Here is a 19,342-nt window from a genome sequence, read left to right on the forward strand (position 1 = left end):
TATTATTTTTATTATTTGTGTGCACAGTTTCTCTCCTCCCCAAAGTTGTAAATAAATTAATAAATAAATTAATATTATTTTATTATTTTTAATTTTTATTATTTGTGTGCAGTTTCCTCCCCAAAGTTGTAAATAAATTAATTAATAAATTAATAAATATTATTTTTATTATTTTTTATTTTTATTATTTGTGTGCACAGTCTCTCTCCTCCCCAAAGTTGTAAGTTTATAAGGGCTAAATATAGCTCTAGTCCATCATTATATGTGTTTCTCATCATGCCAAGCTTAATGCCTTGTACATAGTAGGTTTCTTAGTGATAATTACTGTTCTAGTGGCCTTCCTTAAACATTCTTATCATTCTCATATTTGAGAACTTGCTTATAATGACACTTTATCGATTGGCTTGTCTGACTCTGGCATCACAGCGTAGACCAGTGATGTGAACCTTTGTTTCAAGTGACCAAATTCCCCTCCAACCCCTCAGGAAGTTCAGTAGATGCAAGATTTCCTGGAGAGCATCTGAGACTTGGATTCTGGAAATTTGGAGTTGCTTCTCTATCACTGACTTGCTAAGTGATTTTAAGCTATTTGTGTACTTCTCTGTACCCCACATGCCTCCTCACTCCATTGGGGATAATGTGCCCTACAGATCTCACAGGTTTGTTTGATCAGATGAGATTATTGTGAGAGAGCTTTGAAAACCAAGCCTGAGAAAAAGTGTAGCAAGTATTGTTATTAATGATCGCTTGATGAGGTGTGAACTTGTCTACACTTTGTTTGAATTCTAGGCATTTGCTTTTTCTTTTCTTCTACAAGATAAAGGCTTTGGCTTTATTGCTTTTATGTGTGTGCATGTTTTTATAAAATATAAAACTCTGCTCTAAAGGTCTTCATGAACACTGCTTTAATTTGCCTTTTCATGTTGTATCTGTTCTTGCTAACAACCCTAATTTTCCAAGCTATTATTTCCTTCAGAGGAATGCATTTTTGATGGAGTTTGTAGTCTCTTTTGAGATCCTATTAGTAATAGGCTTCAGGTTTTATCCTCTCATTCCTACAATACTTTCAAAGGAAATTCTGGATTTCTCCATCAACTTTTATTTCCAGATATCTTGAGAAGCCTGAGTACTCTTCTGCTAAAGCCACATTAAAGTCATTTGCCTTTTATTTTCTCAGGATCTTGATTTAACTGACGTTAGTATCCTCTGTGGATATGTTCACCTACAGAAGTTGGATCTTTCAGTAAATAAAATTGAAGGTATGTTGTTGTCATTCTAGTAAATTGATAGATCACTGAATTATTACAAAATTTAAGCTTTGCAGAGGGCAATATACTTTAACACTACCAAACTTGATATAAATGCTATTATGGATCAGTTTATACATTAATGCTCTATTTTCCATGAGAAGAAGAAAAAAAAAAAGCACCTCTGACTCACGAGAAAAGAAAAATGCAGAGGTCAGCAAATATACTGTATTATGTGATGGTTGAGACACATTCAATGATATTGAAGAGTATCAGATGGAACGCTTGCTCTTTCCTTTCCAGAGATGGATCGTTACTTCTTTAGTGCTTCCTGAATATTTGATGGCTCCCATTTCTTTCCCTCTATTAGTTTATTCAGCGGAGAGGAATTAGTCCTTTTTCTTTTCCCTTTAATGGATGCTTTTCTTTAATTTGCATTTGTATCTACATCTTAATCCTGGCATGCTGCTTCTGTTCTTATTTGAGCACCAGGGATTCAGAAATATTTTTTTCCCCCTCTCTTCGTTCTCTCTATGTAGTTAGTGGGTTCTTACAGGTCTAACCCTGCCATTTATGGTTCCGTATAAGGTATCTGTTGTGATACCTAGCTCACATTTAACGAAATTAGTCACATTTTCTTCAAAGCTTGATCCTTGCTTCTGTAATAGTTTTCTGATCTTATTTGAAATTTCTGACCTGCTTTTTTCTTCACTGATAACCTTTCCATTCACTTCTTTAGCTCTTTTTTTAAGACCATTAAGGGTTGCTGATATGGTCTTCTCTGATTCGTTTTCTGATTTCTTCCTTTCATTTGACTGCAGTAATTAAAATTCACTTTTCAATGGCTAAGACACATTCCAGCATATTTTAATTCTAAAGTGCTACTGTTTTGAAACACTTTCCATGATTTTTTTTCTAGTTTCATAAAAATTTTTTTTTGTAAATTACAAACGTGCACAAGTAGAGAGGTTTGTAATGAATATTCAGGTTCAACAATAATCAACCCATGGCCCCTCTTACCTCACCCGTCCTCCCCTGCTCCCTTCCCCAGGGCTATTTAAGGCAATTCCCAGATATCATATCATCAGAAAGACTTTTTAGTGTTACTAGCAGGCTCTTCCCACCTCCAAGATTGTTTTCACTTACTAGTTAAAGGGTTGCAGGGACTCCAGGAGCTTTTAGTGCTTGATGAAAGGGAAAGAAATGTGGCTTCAGACCTTTACCCCTTGAGCAAGTAGTCCTTGGGAGCAAATGAAGCCTTCCTCTTCATATCAGTCTCCTTCAATCTTATATGTCATCTTCTATTAACTCATCAAGTGTCCAAGAACCTACTGTGAGTGAAATAAGTGAAAGGAGGAAGTGTTAGTTGTGTCCAACTATTGCGATGCCATGGACTGTAGCCTGGCAGGCTTCTCTGTCCATGGAATTCTTCAGACAAGAATTCTGGAGTGAGTAGCCATTCCCTTCTCCAGGGGGTCTTCCCAACCCAGTGATCAAACCCAGGTCTCCTGCACTGCAGGCAGTTTCTTAACCATCTGAGCCACCAGGGAAGCCTGTGTTGTTGTTCTCAACAGTCGCTCGGTTCTGTTCAGTCGCTCAGTCGTGTCCAATTCTGTGACCCCACGCACTGCTGCACATCAGGCTTCCCTGTCCTTCACCATCTCCCGGAGCTCACTCAAACTCATCTCCATTAAGTCGGTGATGCTGTCCACCATCTCATCCTCTGTCGTCCCCTTCTCCTCCTGTCTTCAGTCTTTCCCAGCATCAGGGTCTTTTCCAATGAGTTGGTTCTTCTCATCAGGTAGCCAAAGTATTGGAGCTTCAGCTTTAGCATCAATCCTTCCAATGAATATTTAGGGTTGATTTCCTTTAGGATGGACTGGTTTGATCTCCTTGCTGTCCAAGGGACTCTCAAGAGTCTTCTCCAACACCACAGTTTGAAAGCATCAATTCAAAAGCAATGTGTAAGGCATAGTATATATTTTTCTTTTCAAGAGAACAGCTTTTTTGATGGCCTGATAAGGACCAGATTTCAACTTGCATCAGTATTACCTGGAGGGGGTCTGTTAAAACAGAGATACCTGTGCCCCACCCTCAGACTTTCTGATTCTGTAGATCTGAGGTAGGACTTGAAAATTTGCATTTCGAATTACTTGCCCTGAAAGCGGAGACAGGACCACACTTTGAGAACCACGGATGCAGACATGAGGAGCTCCTGCCATCTGGTGGACACCGAGGTCACTACACCGAGTAGAGAGAGGAGTCCAGCAACCCAGATGGTGAATTTTTTCTATCAGAGTAATTCGAAAGCACTGGGCATACACCAGATGTGAAATGTACTCATGATCCAAGTGGTAGCTGCTGCTTCTACTTTAAGACAGTGCTCCATAGTACAGCACTTACCTGCCCACAGAAAAATCAACTTCAAGGGGACATCAGGGCCTGTGGAAATGAAAACAGTCAATGGAGATAATCGCTGACAGACATGGAGCTGATCTTGTCTGGCGCAAATAGGCAAAACTGTAGCAAACAGGCAAAACTGTGACGCTATTACCTTTCTCCTTAGCTTTCCTCTTACAGGCAGCCTTCTTGGATTTGCTCATGAATTCCCACCAAAGTGTTGATGTCTTAATGTTTTGTAATTTCATGAGAAAGACAGGCTAAAGAAGGCTGAGGTTTAGACCAGAGAAATGAAGTAGAAATTGGTAGGAATCTCATGGCTTCTGCCACCCTGAGAAGCTAAGATGTCGAGAGGATGGGTGGGGAGGACCCTCACCTTACCAGCTCCACATTCTTCATGGTACAACCCCGGGGTTCGGGTATGCTCCCTTCTCCTGGCCTGGGGGTGACTCTGTTACCTGGTGAAAGGAGAAGCACTTTGCTGGGCTTCAGGGGTGTGGAGGCTGTGTTCTCCTCCAGAGGCCATCCTCTGAAGAGTTGTGATGGCTGATTGTGTGATCTAGAGTGAAAAGATGGGTGGAGATGTGCATTAGTGGTAGAGATGGTGCTGTAAATCCTTACGATGAGACTCTTCCCGAGTCTCTCCCTGATTCTCCTGCTGCCCCAAAGCCCGTCTCCTGTCAAGCGGCAGAGAGAAGCAGCACCACGCTTCACTATTTCTTATGTTGTATATGTCATGTCATCAGCACCGCCGTCTTTTACTTAGTATTCTAGGTACAGAATACTGGCTGGGGATAAAATGCAAAACTCAGACATGGTTTTGAACCAGCCCAGAATCAAAGTAAAATAATAGCCATAATTTAAATCACTTCAAATAATTAATGAGATTTAAGATTGAGCCCATCTGAAACAAAATGCAATTTATAACCAAGAACTAATTGTGGCATTTGCCGTCTTTCCGAAAAGACCTAATGCAGTTATTCAGGGGCTAATTATCGAGAGGATTATGGAAAGCTTTAGTTCCTCCAAGCCTGGCATTTTTGAAGCATTGACTGTTAGCAGTCCAGGGAGAGTGAGCTGGAACTCAGGAAACCTTGGCCATTTCTTTCTTGAAGGTGCTGGAAGATGGGAACAGGGGAGCTGAGGGGGCCCTGGAGAATAGTTCCATTGTGGGGGTGGGGGCCCTAGAGAAGACGGTTGCATTGTAGACTCATAATGTGCTTTCCATGCTGTGTGTGTGTGTGTGTGTGTGTGTGCGCGCGCGCGGTGTGTGGTGTTTTGCATATTCCTATTTTTGTTCATTTAATTCATCTGGAATAATTAAGTTGTGCTGGCAACTAGCATAATTTTAAAATGTCCTGATAGAATGTTTGCTGTGTTTAATGACTTTGTCTAGTTTTGACTTTATTGGCTTACCTTATTCTGTACTCATTTCCACTGTCCCTCCTCCTAGATTTGTCTTGTGTGAGCTGTATGCCTTATCTTCTAGAACTTAATGCTTCTCAGAATCACCTGAAAACATTCTTCAATTTCAAGCCACCCAAAAATCTCAAGGTAGGTTTTATTAATACACTAATTACATGTGTTAGCTGAGTGTAATACATTAACAGGCCAAACAGCATCCAAAGAGAATTCAGAGAGAATAAGGTACAGGGAAACGAATTTTAAAAAAGGAGGAGGACTTGCGTATCATTTATTTTAGAAAAAAAGATAGTCAGGAGATGTTTTTCAGAAGCTTTGCTGAAACCTAGTGTTCAAACCAAAGAATTAACTTCCTTCCTTTTTCTATGCTTCATTTAAATACTAGTTATTGTTTGTTTATTTTTGTTATAGCGGAACAATTTTGTACCTGAAAAATCTGTAAAAATGTCCTGGGGGCTTATGTTTTGCCTTCTTATTGATCCAGCCTTAGCTTCTGTTTAGGAAGCAGTGATTTCAGATCTTCGTTCTTGCTTCTCTGCACATGCTTCTGCATTTCTGAGGCAGAACAAAGCGCAAGGAATGTTGATTGATGGAGCAGCTTACTCTGCTGTGGAACCCAGTGTCTCGTGCTTTAATGTGAATATAGCTCATGTGGCATTCTTGTGAAAATGAGATTCTAACCTCGCAGGTCTGGGGTGGGCCTGAGACTCCCCTTTCTAACAACTGTCCTGGCAAGCCATTGCTGCTGGTCCATGGACCATACTTAATTAAGCAGAGAGATCACAGACTGATGGTACCCCAATTTTCTGCACATTGGAATCACCTGGGAAGTTTTAAAAACTGCTGATGCCTGGACCCCACTCTCAGAGATTCTGATTCAGGTGGTCCAAAGTAAGGCCTGAGTGTGGGGATTTTTCAAGGACCCCGCCCACGTGGCTGTAACATGCTGATGAATTTGGGAACCGTTGCAACAAGCTGGGGTTGGACTCAAGTGTTTCATTAAAATTTATTTTGCAGAATGGAGACCAACTGCTTTTTATTATCTACTAGTTTTACTTTATTTAGAAACCAAATTAATTTAGATCCAAAGTATCCTCTGGGTCCATTTGAAGTCAAGAATCTGACACCCTCTCCACTGCCAGGGAGCTGCTGCTGCTGCTAAGTTGCTTCAGTCATGTCTGACTCTGTGCGACCCCGTAGATGGCAGTCCACCAGGCTCCCCCATCCCTGAGATTCTCTAGACAAGAACACTGGAGTGGGTTGCCATTTCCTTCTCCATTGCAGGCAAGTGAAAAGTGAAAGTAAAGTCGCTCAGTCGTGTCTGACCCTCAGCGACCCCATGCACTGCAGCCTTCCAGGCTCCTCCATCCATGGGATTTTCCAGGCAAGAGTACTGGAGTGGGGTGCCATTGCCTTCTCCGACTTCAACCCTATGTGAACCCTAAGTGATCCCCTTTGTGGACCTGGGAGGGGAACGATCGAGATCTTCCAGAGTTTCCAATGCAGGATCTTACCAGATCCCCCCAGCAAGAACTGTGAGGCAGCTGGGATGGTCTCATTTTACACATGGGTTTGCAGAACACAAAAGGTTAAATAACTTACTTAACCTTTGCTGGGAGGTCACAGGGCTGGCACTGAACCCCATGACTGAGACCCAAAGCCCTTTTTTTTCCCCAGTAAATCAGGCTTGTGTATAATATCCCACCCTTTAGGGAAGCTTTGCTTCCGTTTCATTTATTATTTTAGTGCCTTGTGCCACCAACCAGAGAAAGCATACGTGTCCCAAAGAACAGGAGCCTTTACTCGTACCCTTTTTATATTTGCTGAAATGATTTTGCTCTTAGTAGGTGAAGAAGTTTCATTTGATTGATGGGCCTTCTTACAAGCTCTGGGCTCCAATGGAACTCCCATTGGGAATCAGGGCAGTGTCTTAACCCTTTTAAGGTCTCCCAACAAGCCCAGTGTAAATAAATGGATGGATGGAGTCCCGACAGGGGTGTAGTTAGATAGGTATCATGAGAAAAAATGTCAGTTGTAAATAAGCCTAGATAATTAGAAGTTTATTTCTAGCCCTTCATTATTATATAGAAGAAAAAAGTAAACATGAAGCTTCATTTTGTTATGCCAAACTGACTTTTTAATTCAGTCATAGGATACATTTTACATAGTTGCAACTTGTATATGCATAAAATTTTATTTCTGACTTTTTGAACTAATGGCATTTTATTTGCATATTTCTATTTCTTCACATGATTCACTTATTTTACTGACTCTGCAGTCTTGTTGCTGTATCGTAATCAATTTAACCAGTTTTCTGCTCTTTCCACTTGAGCTGTTTTCAAAAACAATTTTTTAGTGTTCAGTATTTAAAGGTTTTAGTATTAAAGTATTTAGTATTTAATATATTGATAAAAATAATCTTAGTACTTTGGGGGGGTTAAAATTACTGTTTTAAAGGGCAAAAGAAGATAAGAATAGTACTTATTATATAATTGCTTATAGTTTTCCAGAAAATGATTACAGTGTGCCCAACAAAGTTATCAGTGCAGTGTTTAAAAATATTTTTCCATCTTTTGCCAGTAGGTGAATAATTAAAGCTATTTAATGTTGTTTGTCTTTCTCATATCTTTGAGTAAGGACAACTGATACTTTTGAAAATGCTTTCCTATAATAAAATAGTCAATTTTGAGAAAGGGTGCTGAGTGGAAGAGGTATCCCCTGGCTTGAGGGATAAATAAGAAAAACTTTTCTTGCATTTAAGGGAGTGATGTGGGAGAGTAAATTGAGATAGAAACAGAGAAAGTGAAGAAACTGGAAACAGGATATACATATACATTAGGTGTACAGAGGCTACTGGGAGTTAGAGAAGATGAGACATGGTGGTTAGTAAGGGTGAGGCTGAGGTTAAGTTCTGAAGGAAGATCAAGAAGGTTTAAAGTGAATGCTGAAAATGGGGAGAGTGACTGCAGAAATGGAAAGCGTTTCTGTTGTGGGGGGTGTGTGCACTGGCCACAGGGAAGGGTCTCCCCCTTACTTCCCCCCAAAGTGGACAGAGTCCCAGCTAGGAAATGATTACACACAGGGCAAGTAAGTCAGCCTGAGTGTATTTTGAATTGGTAACTCCTCACCAGAAAAGACATTCTTCTTGTGCCTGTAATTGTGTGGTTAAGATGAATAACACCCTGCTCTCTTTCTCTCATCAGAAAGTGGATTTTTCCTACAACCAAATTTCAGAAATGTGCAGTTTATCGGCATATGAGTCTCTCACGAAACTAATTTTGGACAGTATCCTTTGAATGAGTAACAGGGAATGTTTGGTTAATAGGTCCATGTAGTTAATACACATGTAATTAATACGTGTGTACTCGATGATGTGAAGTAGTGCTGGATAGGCAAATATACTAGGGATGTGTGACTCATTGAAATGGCTCAGCACTGATACTCACAAAATGAAGGAAGGTTTCTTACTGACCATGGAGTAAGACTGTAAGCAAAGCTTGCCAAGAAAGCTTTTTCTTACACCTGAAAAGCTAAGAAGTCAGTCATTCTTCTGATAAACATAGGCTTACTTTTAATTCTAGAACCAGATAAGAAGTTCTGTTTACCCAACTCCCTTCTTCAAATTTACTTAAACTGGTACCCTAGTTTATGTAAATCCAGTATCTGAAAATCCAGATATGACCAAAATGAGTATTTATTTTACAGAAAAATTCACACAAAGCTCCCTTTAACTAGCAGTCTTCTCCAGTGTATTTCAAACGGTGCTTCCATAAAAAATGTTTTAAGTTATTAAACCAACAACGTTTGATTCATAGCCAACTTTAGCAACATACCTGTTTCTTGAGCCAGGCTCCCGTGCAAACAGAGCACCTACTTTCAAGTTGACACACTCCAGCTTCTGGACCCTAAGGGGTTGACAGGGGATCTGTGAGTTTAATGAGCTTGAACTTCTTTACACCAGAGACTGATGTTCTCTGGGTGATAAGGGAGCAGTGCCTTCTCTTTCTTGGTAAGTATCTTTCTACCCACCTGAGGATTTTTCGGGGCAGAGTGGAGAATGAATTGATTGCCCTCGGGTGCCTCATTCCAGGGATGTGGCAGCAGCTACTACACACTACACTTGTAATGAGGCGGGGATGTAGGGAGAACAGAAGATACATTTTCTTGAAGACATATTTTGTAGGAAAAACCCTTTATTCGTATATGATGGAAAGCTTAAAACATAGCATCACTCTCTTTAGAACTTATATGTGAAAATGAGCAATTAGTGGAAATTTAGATGGTGCTCTTGAAACAAGCAAGCGTTCCTGAACATTGCCTAATAAGAAAATGATCAAAATGAAACAAAATGAGGGAAGGATTTGTTTTGATGACAAGCTAAGAGTAGTACGCAGTAACAGCACCCATTCACAGAACCTTCACTTTATGCTTGACTGTCGTACGTGTATTGCATTTGCAAAGAGATACAGTCTGACAGCCCTGAAGCAGTCTGGCTTGGAGATCTCATCATCTCGGGCCATCTAGAAGAATGCTCCTCAAGGAGTACCAGCAGCATTGCCTGGAACTTCTTAGAAATGCAGGCTCTTGGAGGCTACCCCAGACCTCAGAAATCAGAATCTGCATTTTTAACAAAACCCTCAGGTGGTGTGAGTCGATACTAAAGCTTGAAAAGCACTAGTCTAGAAGTCAGCTGCCCCCTAAGCCCCAAGCAACCAGAAGAAATTGAGCATCAAGAGCCACTTGTATCCCCCAGGGTACCCTGAGTGACACTGTGATGCAGCAGTCTGGAATTCTGTCTCCCAGAAAAATAGTCTTCCATGTGCAGCATGGAATTGTCAGAGAAAACATTTCAATGGTATTTTGGACTGAAGATGCTCTTTAAAACATATCATGAAAGTCTCAATTTCTACTAAATTTATCTTTCCATGTAAAAAGCTAAACTATTATGACTTTGTAAATGTCAGTGGAGGAAGAAATCAGGGTTTTTTTAAAACTTCACTTTAGATGTAACAATGGAGTCTTCTCTCCAAAATATAAAAAGCTTTAATTACTATATCAGAATGGATTGAAATTCAAAACATAGACACAAAATTAGAATGTACCATAGCACTGTTGCTCACCTGGGTTTTTAAAAATGCAAAGACAAGTACCCAGAACAAGCTGCCCTTCATAAACAACTTCTTAGATAGCTTACAGCTTTGAATGAGGGTAGGCTAGTTTTTAAACAGTACTAACGATGCCTCTTTCTTTTGTTCTGTGCAGGCATATCATGTTGTGTATAATTATGTAATTAGAGTTTTGAAAAGACTAAAAAGCTTTAAGATAAAGAATTTCTAGACAACTTTTTAATGCCAGTACATTTGAAAACTTAGATGAAGTGAATAAATCCCTAGAAACATGTTCTGTACCAAAGCACTGACGTGGAGATAGAAACACTGAGTAGTCCTATAACTATTAAAGTAACTCGTTACAAATTAAAATGAATTAAAATATCTTCACACAAAAACCCCACCAGACCCAAACTTTGAAGAACAGACTTTTCAAAAATGAACAAATTCTTTCAAAGATTTAAAACAGAAGGCATATGCACAGTTCATTCTAATAAGATTACTTTGATACCCAAACCAGACAAGGGAAGATAAGAGAAAGGAAAATGGCAGGCTTATTTCACTTGTGATATAGACGTAAAAATCCTAAATAAAATATTAGCGCACTGCATCTGACAATATATGAAAAAGATAATATACCATGACCAAGTTACGTTTATCTCATGAATGTAAGGCGAGTTTAACAGTAGCAGATTTTAAAATGTCATTAATAACTTGAACAGATTAAGGGAAATAAATCATGTGAGCAACAGATACAGAAAATTTAATAGAATCTATTTTTCCTTCACAATAAAAACTTAGTAAACTAGTAATAGGAAATTTCCTCGACTTGGTAAGAATGTCAACAAAAATATTTGAAACAACTTTATCTCAACTGGAGTCATGTTAAAAGCACTCTTTAAACTCAAGGATGCAAGGCAAGACAACTACCTTTGCCACTTCTAACCATCATTGTTTTAGAGGTGTTGCTCAGTACCAAAAGATAAGAGAAAGAAATTAAAGGAAAATATAAAGATTGGATACAGAGGAAAAGTCATTTTTGTAGATGATGTGATTGTCTACAGAGAATAGGTAAAAGAACTTGCAATAAATTACTAGAAATAATAGAGTTTTGAGAGTTGAACAAGATAGTTGGATATGATTTCAATAAACAGAAATCAGCTGCATTACTCTACACCACAAACAAGCAAGTAGAAAACACAACTTTTAAAAGAAACACTATTTACAAAAATATATTTCTTATTAAAGATGAGAAAGACCTGTAGAGGGAACATAATAAAACTTTATTGAAGAGTATTAAAGACATAGCTGAAGGGAAATATATTATATTCCTGGATATGAAGATGGGAGAAGGTATGTAAAAATAATTTTATAGAAAATGAATCAGAAAGACTAATAAACATATGAAGACATGTCAACCTCACTTGTACTCAGGGAAATGCAATTCAAGACCATGAGATACTGTGTCACAGCCATTCAATTGGCAGAATGTAAGAAATCTAAAAATACCCCATGTTGGAGAACACATAGGTCAAGAGGATCTCTGTTTTTCTTCCTATGGTTGTGAAATTAGTTCAGCCACTTTGGAAAGCAATTTTGTGCAGTCTTGTAAGGTTGAACATCCACATTTTGTGACCTAGCCCTTTCATTCTTATGTCTAGGAAGTTTAGCATACGTGTACCTGGAGGCTTGTGTAAGAATGCTCGTAGCAACATTGCTTATAACAGCAAAAATTGAAATAGCCCAAATACTCCTTGATAAGAGAGAGCATAAATAAATTATGGTATACTGATACAACAGCATTATCATACAGTAGTGAAAATGAATGAACTTTATTTCCATGTGCCAGTTCAGCTGGCTGTTAATAAAACCAAATATAGTTTAGGTATAAAATCAAAGGGGAAAGGAAAGAATAGGCAGTTCAGTCTAGGGGTTATCTCTGAGAGAGGGGCATCAGGAAGTTACAGGAGACATGGCAGCTCAGGGCTGTAAGACACAAAAGAGGCCACTGCCAGGCCTTCTTACGTCTTAAATTTGGAGCCAGGACTTTTCTGCCGTATTCTCTGGGTTAAGGCAGGTCATGGGTGCAGCCTGGATTCAAGAGGAGACACCTGTACAAGAGCATGAATAAGCAGAGGCATGTATCAGACTACCACAGACCTGTGTTTCTAAGAATATTCATCAAAGTTGTAAAAGTAAATAGAAGCAGGCCGAATATGACCAACAATGTACCCATTTTCCATTAAAAATTTTTTTTAATTTGAAAATTAGAAATTAATTTCCTTGAAAATAATTATTTACCAAACTTCAAACTTTAGCTCTATCAGAATTCCCTGGAGGGCTTGTTAAAACACCTATTGCTGGTCCCCATCCTCCAGAGTTTTTGCTTAAGTAAGTCTGGAGTGGTACCTGAGAATTTGCATCACTAACAATTTCCTGTTGTTCAGTTGCTAAGTTGTGTCTCCATGGACGGCAGCCCACCAGACTCCTGTCCTTCACTCGCTCCCTGAGTTTGCTCAAATTCATACCTGTTGAGTCAGAAATGCTATCTAACCTTCTCATCCTCTGCCAATTCCTAGGTGATGCTGATATTGCTGGTCTGAGGACCACACTTTTGAGATCCACAGCTCTAACCTAATCAGTCCTTCTCTATTATATTTTGAATATCATGTTTTTTTAATCTGATACCATTCTGCTGCTGCTGCTGCTACTTGTCCTTTTTTAAGTGCTTTAGAAATTTAGCTGTTATGTATTTTAAACTTCTTAAATTTGTTCAAGCTTTCCTTAGTGAGCATCTGTATTATCTATTTGAGGGGAAAGAAATGCACCTTTGTTTAAAATAAAATTAAAATAAAGTATAATTATCAACATTAGAAGCAGTTATTTAAAATAAAAACAAATCGGTTAATCAAACCAGTAGTGCTGACAATATGATTGTAGTCGATTATGTTAATAACTCAATGTTCAGTTCAGTCGCTCAGTCGTGTCCAACTCTTTGCGACCCCATGAATCACAGCATGCCAGGCCTCCCTGTCCATCACCAACTCCCGGAGTTCACTCAGACTCACGTCCATCGAGTCAGTGATGCCATCCAGCCATCTCATCCTCTGTCGTCCCCTTTTCCTCTTGCCCCCAATCCCTCCCAGCACCAGAGTCATTTCCAATGAGTCAACTCTTCACATGAGGTGGCAAAAGTACTGGAGCTTCAGCTTTAGCATCATTCCTTCCAAGGAAATCCCAGGGCTGATCTCCTTCAGAATGGACTGGTTGGATCTCCTTGCAGTCCAAGGGACTCTCAAGAGTCTTCTCCAACACCACAGTTCAAAAGCATCAATTCTTCAGTGCTCAGCTTTCTTCACAGTCCAACTCTCACATCCATACATAACCACAGGAAAAACCATAGCCTTGACTAGACCGACCTTAGTCGGCAAAGTAATGTCTCTGCTTTTGAATATGCTATCTAGGTTGGTCATAACTTTCCTTCCAAGGAGTAAGCATCTTTTAATTTCATGGCTGAAATCACCATCTGCAGTGATTTTGGAGCCCCCCAAAATAAAGTCTGACACTGTTCCCACTGTTTCCCCATCTATTTGCCATGAAATGATGGGACCAGATGCCATGATCTTCATTTTCTGAATGTTGAGCTTTAAGCCAACTTTTTCACTCTCCTCTTTCACTTTCATCAAGAGGCTTTTTAGTTCCTCTTCACTTTCTGCCATAAGGGTGGTGTCATCTGCATATCTGAGGTTATTGATATTTCTCCCGGCCATCTTGATTCCAGCTTGTGCTTCTTCCAGTCCAGCGTTTCTGATGATGTACTCTGCATAGAAGTTAAATAAGCAGGGTGACAATATACAGCCTTGACATACTCCTTTTCCTATTTGGAACCAGTCTGTTGTTCCATGTCCAGTTTTAACTGTTGCTTCCTGACCTGTATACAGATTTCTCAAGAGGCAGGTCAGGTGGTCTGGTATTCCCATCTCTTTCAGAATTTTCCACAGTTTATTGTGATCCACACAGTCAAAGGCTTTGGCATAGTCAATAAAGCAGAAATAGATGTGTTTCTGGAACTCTCTTGCTTTTTCCATGATCCAGTGGATGTTGGCAATTTGATCTCTGGTTCCTCTGCCTTTTCTAAAACCAGCTTGAACATCAGGGAGTTCATGGTTCAGGTATTGCTGAAGCCTGGCTTGGAGAATTTTGAGCATTACTTTACTAGCATGTGAGATGAGTGCAATTGTGCGGTAGTTTGAGCATTCTTTTGCATTGCCTTTCTTTGGAATTGGAATGAAAATGGACCTTTTCCAGTCCTGTGGCCACTGCTGAGTTTTCCAAATGTGCTGGCATATTGAGTGCAGCACTTTCACAGCATCATCTTTCAGGATTTGAAATAGCTCTACTGGAATTCCATCACCTCCACTAGCTTTGTTCATAGTGATGCTTTCTAAGGCCCACTTGACTTCACATTCCAGGATGTCTGGCTCTAGGTGAGTGATCACACCATCATGATTATCTGGGTCATGAAGATCTTTTTTGTACAGTTCTTCTGTGTATTCTTGCCACCTCTTCTTAATATCTTCTGCTTCTATTAGGTCCAGACCATTTCTGTCCTTTATCGAGCCCATCTTTGCATGAAATATTCCCTTGGTATCTGTAATTTTCTTGAAGAGATCTCTAGTCTTTCCCATTCTGTTGTTTTCCTCTATTTCTTTGCATTGATCGCTGAAGAAGACTTTATCTCTTCTTGCTATTCTTTGGAACTCTGCATTCAGATGCTTGTATCTTTCCTTTTCTCCTTTTTTTTCACTTCTCTTCTTTTCACAGCTATTTGTAAGGCCTCCTCAGACAGCCATTTTGCTTTTTTGCATTTCTTTTCCATGGGGATGGTCTTGATCCCTGTCTCCTGTACAATGTCACGAACCTCATTCCATAGTTCATCAGGCACTCTTATCTATCAGATCTAGGCCCTTAAATCTATTTCTCACTTCCACTGTATAATCATAAGGGATTTGATTTAGGTCATATCTGAATGGTCTAACGGTTTTCCCTGCTTTCTTCAATTTAAGTCTGAATTTGGTAATAAGGAGTTCATGATCTGAGCCACAGTCAGTTCCTGGTCTTGCTTTTGTTGACTGTATAGAGCTTCTCCATCTTTGGCTGCAAAGAATATAATCAGTCTGATTTCGGTGTTGACCATCTGGTGATGTCCATGTGTAGAGTCTTCTAATGTTAGCTATATGATATTAACTGTTTAGTTTATTATACTATTTTGTCCTTTGTAGGTGGGCAACTGATAATTGATAAGCACCCCAAAATGGAAGAAGAAAAACTTTACCAAGGATAAGTACATTTGTTTAGGTTTAAGAAAGGATGCAGTTTATTCTTTACCTATATATACTAATTGATTGTTCATTGGAATTTATTCTATGATTATAGAATCAGGAAATTTTGAAAAATTGATTCATAGAATTTTTAGATCTAGACAGGACTCTAGGGATCATCTAGTGCCATTATTTATTTTATTTTTTTTCTTTTCTTTTTTCTTTTTTGTCTTCAGTGCTATTATTTTATGAGTGAAGCCCAAGACCCAAGGACATGTCCAAGATTATTTGGTAAATGGTTGAACCAAGACTAGTCTTCTGAATTCCGTTGTTCTTCCCATGTTGCAATTCATTGAATAATTACTACTTTTATCACATAGCCATTTAAAGTGTATGCACGTTTCATTTCTTAAAGAGATTCACTCTCAGAGTGAAGAACATTTTTCACTGGTAAGGTGATATACATCCTTCAGGATTGATTTTGATTAAAGCCATCACTGTGGTTCTTTCCACTAAGAGAATTGTGATGGATTTCCTACTTATTTCTTAGTAACTGTTTTCTATACACCAGGCCCATATTTTATGATTGTAGACAAATGAATAAGAGCAAATACCAGAGTAGCGAATAATTCATGTCAAGCACTGTGAACTGCTGACAGCATCACCAAAATGTAAAAATATATTGCTGGACTTTTCCCTAGCTGGAAAGTTATGCTTATGTGCCTTTGGGTTCCTTCACTCAGTCTCCATGAGGATCTAACGTTCCACAGTAAAAGATTTATTCATAGGATCATAAAACTTTAGAGTTAGGATGTAGTGTGTTGATTCTTAGTTCTTTGAGTCTCTTTCTCCTAATAGTGGCCTTTTAAAATTGAAATATATCTAAGAGAATTAAGCTAGTAAACTACTTCATTGTAACATTTTAATGACTTAAGTGATTATATTTCTTCTTACTGAATAGTCCCAAGACCTATTAAAGAATGTGAAAGAATAATGTTAGGAGGAAGGGCAACTAACATTTCATGAAGGTTGTTAAGAAAATGAGATGGGAGAGAGAAAGTTATTCCTGAACTCAGAGCGTTGGATGGACCAGTCCTGCATACTGACTGTTGTCATTGCTGACAGTCACATATGATGTAACTGTGGAAGTGGAGACTTACACCACGGTTAAAAGTACTCTTTACTTAAGAACATGATTGCACTTGATCCTTGAATAATGGTAAGAGTTAGGGACCAACCCAGAGCAATTGAATATCTTCACAGAACTTTATAGTAACTTCTTTGTTAGCCACAGTTCTGCATCAGTGGATTCAACCAGCCTCCATAGATGATGCATCACTGCAGTATGCATTTAGTGAAAAAGAAAAAACAACTCAAGTATAAGTGGTCCCATAAATTTCAAACCTGTTTTTCAAAGGTCAGGTGTAATTTATAATGCTTGAAATTCCTTGAAATTTAAAGAAGAGTGAAGAGTTGGGAAACAGACAGTTTTGGTGAAATGGAGGTATTTATCAGCAGAGATGTTCAGTCACTTCCTCATCCTTTGCCCCAGTGTAGAAGCCCTGGCCGTGACTGCAGGGGGCATCTGTTTTCCTCCTTCTTCTGGCCCTTGCAGTACTAATTTCATAATATATGACTTTCTCTCCTATTCAAAGCTAGAGAGTAAACTGAATGTAGTCTCTCATGTCTTGGAAAATCATTATACACACAGTCAACAAGCTTTCCTTTTCAATTCCCATTATCTCTTGACGGTTTCTGGATCTCCATATTCTAGTTTTCTAATTCCTGCCTGCTTCCCATGGGAATCCTTCCTGACTCAGCCACTGACAAGCATTTGTTTTACTCTCCATCATAACTGAGTATCTTCATTTCTGCTGAGGCTGAGCTACCAAGACCCTAGTGCTCCTGAAATAGTTCTTAAGAGACTATTGCTTCCTGGGCTAGAGTGAAACAGTTGTCCATTTGAAGTTTTCCATGCTTAATTTTTCTTGCCCAAGAGTGCTACTCTAAGGATATTTTAATTCATCTATGGAGTGATTATTTAAACAGCTCAAAGAAAATGGAAGCAGAAAGAAGGATCCTGTTTATGAGCATAAATCTCTGTCTGTAGAGCTAGTCTGGCGGGAAGCTTTCTGAAAGTGGTTTTGAAATGCATGCTGACAATAAGCAGAATTATGCTTCCACCTAAGGATTGAATCTGGAACCTGTGAGGAAAATCGAGGAATTTCCAGTTTGTTTGGCAGTATTTTCTCATCATTGCTTTTAGTTTCTGAATCAACAGGTGTCTCTGGCCTAGTTCTTTCAGAAGCCATCCTGGCCCAGATCCTTGTTCGTGTGCTGTTGGCCAGGAGGCAGAGGATATGAGTCCTTAGCGTCATCTGCTTGTAATTTAGTAACAATAACACCATGCCTTGTAAGTGTGAGGTACTTGGTAGTTGGTACAACTCATTCACACCTATTTTCTAAATTTTTTTCCTCATGATCTAACTTTTGGGCTTCATGGCAACCTGGTGTTATCTTCATTGTACAGATGAAAAGTCTGAGCAGAGAGAAATTATGTCACACAACTAGTAAGTAATAGAGTTAGGATAACTACAGATAATTATGAAGCAAAATGTGTGTTTTTGTGATACTTATGGTCTATTCCTTTCTCTTCAAAGCATTCGTTGGTTCTGAGATTGATCTCCATAGGTGGGGTACTCAAAGTTGACCAGAAAAGGCTTTGAGGAAGAAACAGTTTGTCTAGAGCGAATACCAAGAATAGGAATTGCCCCGATATTTACAGTTATAATAAACACTGCCAGACTGCCTCCAGAGAGGCTGTACCATAATGAACCCTCTCACTCAGTGGTATGAAAGAATCTATTCTTCAAAACTTTAAAAATGTTTACCAAACTGATAGGCAAAGAGTAACATCTTAATTTACTTTCTCCTGACTACAGGTGAACCAGAGTGTCTTTTCATGTTTTTATGGTGGTGGTGGTGGTGTAGTTGCTAAGTTGTGTCTGACTGTTGTGACCACATGGACTGTAGCCCTCTATCCATAGGATTTCCCAGGCGAAAATACTGGAGTGGCTTACCATTTCCTTTTCCCTGTTATTGTTAGCCACTTGGATTTGCTCTTCTGAGAATTTCTTGATTATCTTCTTTCCCCATTTTCTACTGGGCTATTGTCATCTTTATATTTTCTAGATGCTTAATTCTTTGTCTACTCTGTATGTTGTGAATATATGGTCTCCAAATCTGTCACTCGTACTAATTTATGTAATTAAAAAGTAATAGAAGTAGAGAAATGAGGCTATTCATCAAAAAGAAATGCTTAATATGCCAGTCTAAAGCAAATGTTAAAAAAAAAAGAAAGAGAAAACTTAAAAAGTGGAATTTTAAATTAAATCCTGAAGAACGGGCAGATTTTAGAAATAATTAGGAAAGCAGTATTAAAAAAAAAAAAGTCAAATGTAAATTCCTGAACTATTAAGAAGATGGACCTGGCAGAATTAGAGAATTCTCACTGGATTATAATGGGGATGAAATTCAATAAATAGGTTTTGCTTCAAGTAAACGGCCTTAAATGCCAGAGTGAAGATTTTGGAATTCGTCCTGTAAGAGTTTGTTAATTGAAGCATGATATCCAGTCAATATTTTGAAAAAAATTTAACCTGACTATAGGGTGTAAGATGACTTGAAGACAAGAAAAAATGTAAGTTAGAGGTATGCACTGGTACCAAAGCTGAATTAAGGTGGGGATGAAAAACAACGGCATATTTAAAGAGATGTTTTAAAGCAAAAAATGCCAGGTCTTGGTGATGACTGGACGCCCTGAAAATGACAATTGGCTGAGAAA

The 19,342-nt window shown here is 38.8% G+C and overlaps 1 protein-coding gene across 1 annotated transcript in view; it reads left to right on the top strand.

The window, feature by feature from the left end:
• LRGUK (leucine rich repeats and guanylate kinase domain containing) overlaps window positions 1-19,342 on the top strand; it is a 103,463-nt gene that overhangs the window by 9,425 nt on the left and 74,696 nt on the right. Inside the window, exons 3-5 of the mRNA XM_069586987.1 lie at window positions 1,178-1,259; window positions 5,101-5,201; window positions 8,273-8,354. Of these exons, the coding sequence (XP_069443088.1) occupies window positions 1,178-1,259; window positions 5,101-5,201; window positions 8,273-8,354 (265 nt within the window). The remainder of the gene's footprint in view (window positions 1-1,177; window positions 1,260-5,100; window positions 5,202-8,272; window positions 8,355-19,342) is intronic.

This window comes from Ovis canadensis, chromosome 4, assembly GCF_042477335.2.
Source record: "Ovis canadensis isolate MfBH-ARS-UI-01 breed Bighorn chromosome 4, ARS-UI_OviCan_v2, whole genome shotgun sequence".
Classification (NCBI taxonomy): domain Eukaryota; kingdom Metazoa; phylum Chordata; class Mammalia; order Artiodactyla; family Bovidae; genus Ovis; species Ovis canadensis.